The 12844-nt window shown below is 47.7% G+C and overlaps 2 protein-coding genes across 2 annotated transcripts; both read left to right on the forward strand.

Moving 5' to 3' along the window:
- The first annotated feature begins 8353 nt into the window (after window positions 1-8353).
- LOC124358366 lies at window positions 8354-9967 on the forward strand. The gene is made up of 2 exons (XM_046810667.1): window positions 8354-9406; window positions 9497-9967. The coding sequence occupies exons 1-2, from the start codon at window positions 8354-8356 to the stop codon at window positions 9965-9967; spliced, it is 1524 nt and encodes a 507-aa protein (XP_046666623.1).
- Window positions 9968-9975: 8 nt separating this feature from the next.
- On the forward strand, window positions 9976-12219 carry LOC124358367 (ATP-dependent DNA helicase PIF1-like). The gene has a single exon (XM_046810668.1). The coding sequence runs from the start codon at window positions 9976-9978 to the stop codon at window positions 12217-12219; it is 2244 nt and encodes a 747-aa protein (XP_046666624.1).
- Window positions 12220-12844: the final 625 nt, after the last annotated feature.

Here is a 12844-nt window from a genome sequence, read left to right on the forward strand (position 1 = left end):
ACCCTGAGGTCAACAGAGATGCTGTACGTCGTTACGGCCAACAACACCCTGAGGTCAACAGAGACGCTGTCCGTCGTTACGACCAACTTCATCCTGAGGTCCACAGGGACGCTGTCCGTCGTTACGACGAACAACATCCTGATGTCCACAGGAAGGCAGTTCATCGGTATGAGGAACGACACCTTGACGCATGTCACGACAGAGTTAGATTGTTTCGTCTTAATAATCCAAAACTTACCGAACTTCATTACTTACCTATCTCACTTGCTCGTCTCATCGTTGCCCACGGACCAATGGCATATTGGAGCGGTGTACTACTCTATGACATAAACAAATACAAACTGAAAAAAACAAGTCTTTGGTGTGATGACGTTTTCATTTTGTCCTCACTGCCAAGCACCTCTGTTCGAGGAAGAGGAGGCAGAAAAAAGTGGTGCTTGTGGAGTGGGCGCGTATAATGTGACAAAGTTACCGCCCCTTAATGCACCGTTCTATTCTAATCGCCGCTTTCTCGACAGAGCGCGTGCTTACAATGACCTCTTTGCTCTCTGTGCCCTAGAAATTTCAGGCGGATACCGGCACCCAAGTGGCCTCTCCTTCTTCAAAATTGAAGGGAGGATGTACCACCAGGTGTACAGCTTGGACGCCCCCGGCCAAAGGTTCGTTACTGCGGGTGGGGACGTCCAATTCGTAAACCGGTGCCGCCTGTATATTGACGATGGTGAAGAACGCAGGAACATAGCCATGACTAGATCGCTTGATGCCGACATAACTGACGCCATTACCAATTTTTTGTATTCACTAAATCCACATGTTCGTGAATTTCGGCGTTTGAGTAATGAGCCCTCGATCAACGCACACCTGGAATTCCAGTTGACAAGTCGAGCTACTCATGGCAATGTTCTTGGTGACAGGCAAAGAGGTATTGAAGTGCACGCCGTGCTTAGTTGTGATGACGCAGTCATTGAGCCTCGTCGGCTCACCGTCTGGAAAGTGGGGGCTGGAAGACCTTCTACCATCGACCTCTTTAGTCCTCTGATGAAGCCCTTCCAGTACCCACTTCTCTATCCGCAAGGCACTTTGGGTTGGCACATCGGCATGCTGGATAATAACGGGAAAAAGCTTTCTCAGTATAACTATTCACGTTGTCTCTTGCTCTCCAATCCTCGTTTTTCTTATCTTGGCCGTCTTTCTCAAGCTTGGCAGGTCGAAATGTTTGCGAGGTTTGAAGAGGAGAGACTTCGTTTCATAAAATATTCCCAGTCAAGGTCTTCAGCCCAAAATGCTATGCGGATAGGACAACTGAACGAGCTTCTTGACGCTCAACGCAGTGGTCTGGCAGGAAGGCAGGTTAGCGACGACATCGCTCAGGATGAAACAGTCCAAGGCGAGGGTGGGGCACAGCCTGGAAAGATTTACCTCCCAAGTACGTTCACTGGTGGGCCCAGGTACATGAAAATTCATTACGAGAACGCGATGGCTCTCGTCACACGCCTGGGTTCACCAACGTACTTCCTTACATTCACGTACAGCGCGACTTGGGAGGAAAACAAGAGAGCGTGTCCTCACGGCAGTGGACGCAGTGACCCTAGCACGGCTTGCAGAGTCTTCCAGATCAAACTCCTCGAGCTTCTTCGAGATCTGCGGAGCGGAGCGATGTTCGGCTGCACGAACTATATCGTCTACGTCATCGAAATGCAAATGAGGGGCCTTCCTCACGCCCACATTGTGTTTAAGATTGACGGAGACGGTCCAGTACAAGCAGACGAAATCGACTCTGCAATCCGCGCGGACATCCCCTCGGAAGCAGAAGCCGGTGGAAGACTCAGGAAGTTGGTGTTGCAGCACATGATCCACGGTCCTTGTGGCACTGATCATCGCACCGACTTCCTATGCTGGGACGCTGTGAAGGGTCACTGCACAAAGTTCTATCCTAAGCCTTCATGCCAGACAACCCACGTAGATGATAGAGGATTCGTTAAGTACAGGCGGGACTATAGTAATACCGGTAAAATCAAGTCACGCAACAGGTCTGTTACTGTTCACGATGGATGGGTTGTGCCATATAACGCCGCACTACTGCTAAAGTATGAAGCACATATTAACTTGGAGCTTGCTTCTACCCGTCGCGTCATCAAGTATCTATTCAAGTACCTGATGAAGGGTGGATCACTTCAAAATGTCACCGTCACTCCTTTGTGGCAACAAGAGGACGAGGTAGAACACTATGTAACTAAGAGAATGGTTGGTGCAAGCGACGCATGCTGGCGTCTCTTGGATTTCCCAATCTCAAAGTCAGAGCCAACAGTTGAGTGTCTACCCGTCCATCTTGAGGGTAAACAGCACGTCTGTTTTCGTCCCAGTGATCTCACCTCCGCGATAACTAGATCAAGCTCCAAGTTTGTTATTGTATTTTAACAGACCTGTTGATAAAACTTTTGACAGTTTAACTTACCTGACATTTTTTGAGAACTACATAATTCATGACAAACGACCAAAACCAGAACCTATATATGAACATCAAGACGGGAAACACTTCGTCACACCTCGCCAGCGTGGAGGGAAGGTATGTAGGGTATTTTGGGTCTCGCCTAATCGTGGAGAACTCTACTACCTTCGGATGCTCCTCTTGTCAACACCTTGTCGCGGCTACTCCGACCTCCTGTCACGCGGTGGTCCTGATTGCCGTACGTTCCAGGAGGTTTGTCGTCAGCTCGGCTTGATTGAGGACGAGGATGAGTACCGCGAAGCGCTGCGAGAGGCTTCTGGGTTCATGGTCGCTTCGAGGCTTCGTTCCTTTTTCGTGCTCCTTTGTAATATGGGTGCTCCTGCAGCAATTCTGTGGGATTCCTTCCGTGACACCCTTTGCGAGGACCACTTGGAAAGGAGCCCACTTGACCCCGAAAGAGCGTATACACTTTCCTTGATCGATATCGATCGCAGTCTACGTCGGCAGGGATTGTCTTTATTGGATTGTGGTCTCCCCGACGTGCAGGATGACACGACGGAAGTGGGAAGGGAGCTGTTGGACTATGGCGAGAACCAACAGCGGGCCATTGTCGAGGAATGGGAACAAAAGCTCTCAGAAGACCAGAGACGCGTTTCTGCAACACGTGCGTTCCCTTCTTGACAACCCCGGTGACCGCCGATCTTCAAGAGTAATCTTCCTCGATGGTCCCGGGGGATATGGCAAAACGTCACTTCTTCGTGTCATACTGGCACACGTGCGTAGTTGTCGTCAGATTGCACTGGCCGTCGCCAGCTCGGGCATCGCTGCAGGAAACATGCCTGGTGGTTTCAACGGCCCACAGCATGTTCCGGCTTCCGCTCGATCTGGGCGACGGGTCTGGCGTTTGGAACATTACCAACGGGTCCCAGCGCGCAGAACTGATCAGAGCTGCTCAGCTCATCGTCTTCGACGAGGCCCCGATGGCCCATCGCTACATCTTTGAGATCCTCGACCGCTCGCTACGAGATCTCATGAACCGCGATGACCCATTCGGTGGCAAGATCTTTCTGTGCTCTGGAGATTTCCGGCAGATCGCTCCCGTTGTTGTAAAGGCACGAACGGCAGATGCCGTCGCGTGCGTTTCTCTTCGGGCTTCGCGTCTGTGGCGACTGTTCCGCGTCTTCTCTCTGACGACACCGCACAGGACGAGCAGTTCCGTTGACTACTCTGAATTCCTTCTCGCAGTAGGCAACGGCACTGTTCCGTCCACAACTTTCGGGGAGGGTAGAGAGAGTGAAACACTTATTCCCTTGGCCGAGGTGAGGTATGTCACTGCATTACAAGTCCTCATCTCAACTGTCTTTCCTGCCGACGTACTCCGCGATCCCGATCAGTGTGCTCGTCGTGCGATCCTCTCGACTCTGAACGTGAACGTTAGAGAGATCAACGACATAATCTTGAACTCTTTAGACGGTCGCCTTCATGAGCTGCGAAGCGCCGACACTGTGGATCGTGAAAACGATGACAATCTGGCTGTTGAAGTCCCTCTACTGAACCAGGCTACAGGCAAGGGTGTTCCTGATCACGTGCTGCGACTTAAGATCGGCTCAGTGTGCCTCATCATGAGGAATCTAAATATCGCTGACGGCCTTGTAAACGGCACTAAGGTCATTGTGACGGCTATAACCAATCGGTTGATTACCGTCAGACGCCCTCACGACGCGCAACCTATCGGTATTCCTAGAATAATCTTTAGGTTCGCGATCGTTTGAAGGTTCGCCGTTACTTGTCCGTCGACGTCAGTTTCCTCTGATGCTGGCATACGCGATGACCGGCCACAAGAGCCAAGGTCAGACGATAGATCAGGTCGGAGTCGATCTTCGCACTGATTGTTTCACCCCATGTGACAGCTGTACGTCCTGCTCAGTAGAGTTCGATGTCCGGAAGACATCGTTGTCCTCGTCCGCCCCGAAAGGGTACAAAATGAAGTCGCCTACGCGAAGAACATCGTGTACGGCGAACTTCTTCAGTGAACCGGATTGAGATTGGCAGTAGGCTAGGGGGCCTGCCCAAACAAAACTCCCCGTCGAGATTGACACTAGCAGTAGGCTAGGGGGCCTGCCCAAACAAAACTCCCCGTCGGGATTGACTAGGCAGTAGGCTAGGGGACCTGCCAAAACAAAACTCCCCGTAGTGACTGATTAGGCAATAGGCAATGGGACCTGCCAGAACAAAACTCCCCATTCTGATTGATGCGGCAGTAGGCTAGAGGGCCTGCCAAAACAAAACTCCTCGTCGATGTAAATAGTTTTCTGTATATATGTAAATATATGGTCTCTATGTTTGCCGGCCTCCCCGTGGCGAGACTGGATACGTCATGCTTGCATTTAAAGCATTGACAAACTAACGGGCAAACAACAATTTCAACAATAATAAGTTATTACCAAATAATTTGACACAAGGATATACACAACTAAATATTCAAAGATGTACACGACATTGAAGATCAACATTAACCAACGATTGATGTAATTTTGTTAATAATATTTGGTCTCCACGTTTTCCAGCCTCCCCGTGGCGAGACTGGATACGTCATGCTTGCATTTAAAGCATTGACAAACTAACGGGCAAACAACAGTTTCAACAACAATAAGTTATTACCAAATCGTCTGACACATGTTTAAACACAACCAAATATGCAAATTTCCACACGACATCAGAGAATATCATTGACTGTAATTTTGTTAATAATATATGGTCTCCGTATTTGAGCATTGACAAACTAACGGGCAAAGAACAGTTTTATCAACTTTAAGTTACTAGCAACTAATTTGACACTACGCGAAGAACATCGTGTACGGCGAACTTCTTCAGTGAACCGGATTGAGATTGGCAGTAGGCTAGGGGGCCTGCCCAAACAAAACTCCCCGTCGAGATTGACACTGGCACTTGAGTAAATAAAACCCCCTGATGTCTTAACCCCTGGTAATATTAAAACCCACCCAGGGAATGTCGTGGCATGACCTCATGTCCAAAATTTTTACCAATTACCAAATCTCTCTTATCCCCGAATTTGCAAGCGTACATCATGGGGGCCTGGGGGCGTAGCCCCCAGCGAGCCGAAGGCGAGTCTAATATATATACAACCGCATGTGTAACTGACTGACTCACTCACGTATACTAATTCTAACCTACTTCCAGATGAGTTAGAGACTTGAAATTTGGTACACAGATAGCTTTCCACGTGTAACCACCAGGAAAATCCCGAAAAAGTGAGAATTTTTCATTTTCAACTCCTTAAAAAAATCAAAATGGCGGACGCATTTTCTCCCCGTGTAGACCTTTCGTAGGCGCTCGATTGTGACTTAACGAAGCATCCTATCGAAAAACGGAGCCCACTTACAGTATTCTCCTTGAAACTCTCTACAAGTTTGCAATTTAAACTTTTGCTCTATCTCTTAAAGTGTATATACAGGAGGCGCGAGAAGTTGAAAAACGTATTTTTTGAAAATTTTCAAAAATTTCTAATAAAAAAAAAACAAATTTTTAGAAAATAAATAATAACACCATAAGATGCATCGTAAAATTCTACACCAATAAACAGTTTGAAGTGTCTCAATATGTTTACCCAATCCCGAGAAATAAATAATTTTGTGATATAGTAGATAGGGACATTGCGAGGATGGGTGGGGGAGGGGGGGGGGTTAACGTAAAGATAGTCCTAGGTTAACTTTTTTGGTGTCGATAGATAGGGAAAAATAATTCAGAAGGGTGGGGGACGGTCCAGGGGTGGAAAAAATTTCGTCATTTTTTCGATATCTCTTACCGTTTTACGAGATATTTGCAAAAAACTGTCATTTTTTGCTATTTTTCCACCCATCTTCATTCGCGTTTCCAAAAGTCAACAGCAAAATTCAGTTGCTGCTTTCCGAAGTGATAGTTTTTGTGTCGGGACAACATTAGGGATCCTAGTGAAGAGAATTGATGGCCTTAGCGACTTCTGTACGGTACGTAGGAGTTGATATCCCTAGATGTCTATGAAATCCAAACTTAACTTTACGTTCCTACTCAGTCTACATTGACTACTTGAATAGCCGTACTCTTAACTTGGCTGAATATTTTCGGTTTTATACTAGGCTTTATTTTTTTGTTGTTTCCTTAATGGATTGACTGTTTCAGTAAAAAATATATGTATTTTACGTCTAAATAAAAGTTCACGTTCATCGTTCTTAACATCCAAGTGACTACTTCTATTCTACTTCTTTGCTTTCTTTTCTTTCTTATTACGCCATATTGTGAACTTCCTTTTTAACTTTTTAATATTTATTGAAATAAGCTAAATTGTAGATAGAGGCGGGCACTGTTGTTGACGTCCAAGTGACTATTTCTGCTTCTTTGCTGTACTATTAGGCAACATTTTGCCCTTTTTTCTGACTGTTCCTTGTGTTCTCGTTGTGTTTTTTGTGTTCTTAATTGAAGCTTATATTCCTTTTTAATTATTGTTTAATTTTTTTATTCCTTTTTATTTGACGTTTAAAATGAATGCATTCCTCGAGGGAATGGTAAGAGAGGTTGAGAGTGGGGACTATCTTAGTACTGACCATATGGATAGGTTCGGAAGCATACTGGATGAAAACACTGAGTATCATCCTGTAAGCTGTTCGGCCATTGCTGCAATGGAAGGTGTTTCGGCTGTCGCTACACCTCACATACAAATTCTGTTCTCGGGGAAGATCGACGCCAGTTCTATCGGTCATTGGAATGTGGTCTTCCACGATGGCAGTAATTTGTATGTGTACGACAGTCTGAACAGTGCCCACCTCACTGCAGACCAAACTAAGCTGCTCTCCCTTCTGTTCCCGGACCTATCCATCGTTCCAGCATTTATTCCTGTCCAAAGGCAAGAAAAACGGTTTTGACTGCGGCGTATTCGCCATTGCTAATGCTACTTCACTTGCCCTTGGCCGGGACCCAGCCAAACTGCGCTATGATATACCATCAATGCGCCCCCATTTGGCTGAAATGCTGCGCACGGGTAGACTGGATATGTTCCCTACGCTATCAGTGTCCTCTCCTCCTGAGCCAATAATCAAAGATCCTAATTCTACTTGTTTAAGCATTGTCGAATCTTTACCGCCATTAGAAATAAGTACCATGTCCGTCTGTGCTCCAGTTAAAAAGGGGCCGGGTAGACCTAAAAAAGTGAAACGTGGCCGCCCTAAAACTCTTTCAACCACTAAGGAGGAGCAGATAAAAAAATTCAAAGAAAAAGTACTCCTCAAACAATCCTCAAGTCAACAGGGACGCAGTGAAAAGATATACTGAACAGCATCCTCAAGTCAACCGAGATGCTGTTCAACGTTACACTGAGCAGCACCCTCAGGTCCATCGAGATGCTGTTCAGCGCTACACTGAGCAGCATCCTGAAGTTCACAGGGGTGCTGTTCAGCGTTATACAGAAAAACATCCTGACACAAATTTACAAAAAGTACAAATATTTCGAATAAAAAATCCTAAATTTGACAGAATTAAGGCACATTTCCAACATACTAGCACGACGTGTAGTTGAACATGGCCCAATGGCGTATTGGAAAATAGATAATTTAGTCTATATTAATTCTTACAAACTAAAAAAAATAAGTTTATGGGACGAAAACATTTTCAAAGTGTCCTCATTGTCATGCAAGGCTGTTCGATGAAGAGAAGGATAGGAAGAAATGGTGTTGCGGTGAGGGATCTTATAAAGTCCATAATTTACCTCCTCTGGACGCCAGTTTCTATTCTAACCGTCTGTTCATCGAACGAGCCCGTGCCTACAATGACTTGTTTGCCTTCTGCGCTCTCGAGGTGACTGGGGGGTACCGTCATCCTTCAGGCCTCGCCTTCTTTAAGATCGAAGGTAAGATGTACCACCAGGTTCACAGTCTGGACGCTCCAGGTCAAAAGTTTAGGACCAAGGGAGGTGATGTCCAGTTTGTGAACCGGTGCCGCCTGTACATAGATGATGGCGAGGAGCGCAAAAACATTGCCATGGGTAGATCATTGAACTCAGAAGTCATTGATGAAATTAATACATATCTTCTTTCCTGTAATCCTTTCATCAATGATTTCCGTAGATTGAGTGATGAGCCTTCAGTCAACGCTCATTTGGAATTTGAAGTGACCAGCAGATCTACCCATGGCCCTGTTCTTGGAGATAGGCAAACAGGCATTGAAGTGCACGCTGTATTGAGCAATGAAGACACCATAACTGATCCAAGAAAATTGACCATCTGGAAGAAGAGTGATAGGCGTCCGTCTTCCGTTGACCTCTTTAGCCCCTTAATGGAGCCTTTCCAATATCCGTTGCTCTATCCTCAAGGTAATTTAGGGTGGCATATTGGGCGCTTAGACAACCACGGGGGGAAACTTTCACAATACAATTACTCTAGATGTCTCCTCCTCTCCGATCCCCGTTTCTCGCATTTCGGCAGGCTGTCTCAAGCATGGCAGGTCGAGATGTTCGCGAGGTACGAGGAGGAGCGTCTAAGATTTATTCGTTTCTCCCAAACGCGTTCTGCTGCTCAAAATTCCTTGAGGATAGGACCACTGGACGAGCTCCTTGAAGCTCAACGGGGTAGGCAAGCTGGTGGGCAGGTTTTAGGCGACATCACCCGCGATGAAACAGTCTTGGGTGAGGGTGGGGTGCAGGCTGGAAAAGTTTACCTCCCAAGTTCGTTTACCGGTGGACCCAGATACATGAAGGTACATTACGAGAACGCAATGGGCCTTGTGTCTCGTCTGGGTTCACCTACGTTTTTCCTGACGTTCACCTTCAGTGCTACTTGGGAGGAAAACAAGAAGGCCTGCCCTCACAACAGCGGGCGCAGTGACCCCTCAACAGCCTGCAGAATCTTCCAGATTAAACTTGGCGAACTCCTCCGAGATCTGCGCAGCGGAGCAATGTTTAGCCGTCCGGTTTACATCGTCTATGTCATTGAAATGCAAATGAGGGGCCTTCCTCATGCCCACATTGTGTTTAAAATTGACGGCGATGGACCGGTACAGGCACGTGACATTGACTCCGTAATACGCGCAGACATCCCTTCGGAGGAGGAAGCCGCTGGAAGACTCAGGAAGTTGGTGCTGAAACACATGATTCATGGTCCATGTGGTACTGACCACCGCACCGACTTCCTGTGCTGGGACTCTGCAAAGGGGCACTGCAACAAGTTCTACCCCAAGCCTGCCTGCCAAACCACCCACGTGGACGAGAGGGGGTTCGTCCAATACAAACGAGACTACACAAACGAAGGCTTTATCACATCACGTAGGAGACAGATCAAAGTGCATGATGGCTGGGTCGTTCCGTACAATTCCGCATTACTGCTCAAATACGAGGCGCGCATAAACTTGGAGCTTGCTTCTACTCGTCGCGTAATCAAGTACCTCTTTAAGTACCTCATGAAAGGCGGTTCTCTCCAGAACGTAACCGTCACTCCCCTGGGAAACAAGAGGATGAGGTCGAGCATTACGTGACGAAGAGAATGGTGGGTGCCAGCGACGCATGCTGGCGTCTTCTCGACTTTCCTGTGTCAAAGCTCGAGCCCACCGTTGACTGTCTTCCCGTGCATTTAGAGGGCAAACAAAGTGTTGTCTTTCGGCCGAGACAGCTCTCTGATGCAGTCACTCAAGCAAGCTCCAAGCTTATGGTCTACTTCAATCGCCCGCACCATGAAACTTTTGACAATGTCACGTACCAGACATTTTACGAGAAGTTCATGGTGCACACTAAGCGCCCACGTACTGCGGAATTTTACGAACACCCCGATGGCCATCACTTTGTAACGACTCGCCAGCGTGGTGAGAAGGTATGTAGGTTGATGTGGGTCTCTCCCAACCGAGGAGAACAATACTACCTTCGTATTCTACTTATGTCTACACCTTGCCGTGGTTACGTTGATCTTCTGGCTCGTGGCGGTCCTGGTTGCCGGACGTTTCAGGACGTAGCCCGCAATCTCGGCCTGGTGGAAGACGAAGAAGAATACAATCACGCGCTGCGCGAGGCATCTACGTTTATGACTGGACCTAGGCTCCGTTCCTTCTTCGTGATCCTCTGCAACATGGGAGCTCCCGCTGCTCTTCTGTGGGAGTCTTTCAAGAACAACCTTAGCGAGAATCACTTAGAAAGGAACCCTCTCGACCCTGAACTGGCGGTGAAACTTACCTTGATAGACATCGATCGGAGCCTCCGCCAGCAGGGATCGTGCTTGAAAGATCATGGACTCCCCTACGTCGAGGATGACACGACTGAGTTAGGTAGAGAGCTACACAACTACGGCGAGAACCTCCAGCGAACCATCGTTGAGGACTGGGTGCCCAAACTCTCCCCAGACCAGCGCCGTGTGTTTGAGTACGTTCGCTCTCTGCTTCTCAACCCCCGTGACCGACGCACTTCTAGAATCATATTTCTGGACGGTCCCAGGGGTTATGGGAAGACCTCTCTGATTCGTGTCATCCTTGCGTATGTCCGTGGTTGTCGACAGGTTGCACTCGCCGTGGCTAGCTCAGGGATTGCTGCAAGGAACATGGCTGGAGGAACAACAGCACATAGCATGTTCCGACTCCCTCTAGACCTAGGTCACGGCACAGGTGTGTGGAACATCACCAACGGGTCCCAGCGAGCAGAACTCATCAGAGCAGCACAGCTCATTGTGTTTGATGAGGCCCCGATGGCACACCGCTACATCTTCGAGATGATCGACAGATCCCTCCGGGATCTCATGAATAGTAGTGTGCCATTCGGGAATAAGATCTTCATCTGCTCCGGGGACTTCCGTCAGATTGCGCCCGTCGTTGAGAAGGCTCGCACACCAGCTGATGTCGCGTGCGTGTCACTTCGGGCGTCACATCTGTGGCGACTGTTCACACTATTTTCCCTGACGACACCCCAGAGAACTAGTGGTTCCATTGACTACTCCAACTTCCTCCTTGGAGTAGGCAATGGAACAATAAATCCTTTACTTTTTGGAGAAGGCCGCGAGAGAGAGTCTCTCATTCCCCTCACTGGGGTGAGATGCCTCACTTCTCTCGCGGACTTAATAACGGATGTGTTTCCTCCTGGTGTTCTGCGAGATCCTGATCTTTGTGCGAGACGGGCAATACTCTCAACTCTGAATGTGAACGTCAAGGAGATCAACGGTCGCATCCTAGACCTCATGGACGGGCGCATTCATGAGTTGAGAAGCGCGGACACCGTGGACAGAGAAGACGACGACGGGCTGGATGTGGACGTAAATCTCCTCAACCAGGCCACTGGCAAAGGAGTGCCAGATCACGTCCTGCGTCTCAAGGTCGGCTCCGTATGCTTAATCATGAGAAACTTAAATATCGGTGATGGACTCGTGAACGGCACCAAAGTCATTGTGACGGCGATCAGCAGCCGACTGATCACCGTCAGACTTATCGGCAACACGCAACCTATCGGAATTCCCCGGATTACGTTCAGGTTCGCGTTTGCCGAAGGATCGCCGCTCCGGGTTTGTCGCCGTCAGTTCCCCCTCATGTTGGCGTACTGCATGACTGGTCACAAGAGCCAAGGCCAGACAATTGAGTACGTCGGAGTCGACCTGAGAACGGACTGCTTCACTCATGGCCAGCTCTACGTCCTGTTGAGCAGAGTGAGACGTCCAGACGACATCGTCGTTCTTGTACCAGACGACAGAATAGTAGAAGGAGTCGCCTATGCAAAGAATATTGTATATGACGAGCTCCTTCTAAACACTGATTAAGTCTTCGGCAGTAGGCTAGGGGATCTGCCACTTAAAAAAAACTCCCCGTCGTGATTTGACCTAGCAGTAGGCAAAGGGAACTGCTTTACCAAAACTCCCTGATGATTTCATTAGCAGTAGGCAAAGGGGACTGCTTCACCAAAACTCCCTGATGATTTCATTAGCAGTAGGCAAAGGGAACTGCTTTACCAAAACTCCCTGATGATTTCATTAGCAGTAGGCAAAGGGAACTGCTTTACCAAAACTCCCTGATGATTTCATTAGCAGTAGGCAAAGGGAACTGCTTTACCAAAACTCCCTGATGACTTTATTAGCAGTAGGCAAGGGGATCTGCCAGAATAAAACTCCCCGTTTTGTGTAAATATGTAAATAGATATGGTCTCTAAGTTTGCCGGCCTCCCCGTGGCGAGACTGGATACGCCAACCTCAATATCTGAGCGTTGGTAAACCGACGGGCAAACAACTGATTTTCTGTTCTTTTCAAAATTCCAAACACATTTTATTCTATATTTTTAAACCACTATTCATATTCAACACACACAAAATCAACCATCTCTTTTGCTTAAAACGAATAATGACAAATTAATTAAACAGCAATATTCTTTTCATCCTAAAAAATAAACCC

This window comes from Homalodisca vitripennis, chromosome 3 (assembly GCF_021130785.1).
Source record: "Homalodisca vitripennis isolate AUS2020 chromosome 3, UT_GWSS_2.1, whole genome shotgun sequence".
Taxonomy (NCBI): Eukaryota; Metazoa; Arthropoda; class Insecta; order Hemiptera; family Cicadellidae; genus Homalodisca; species Homalodisca vitripennis.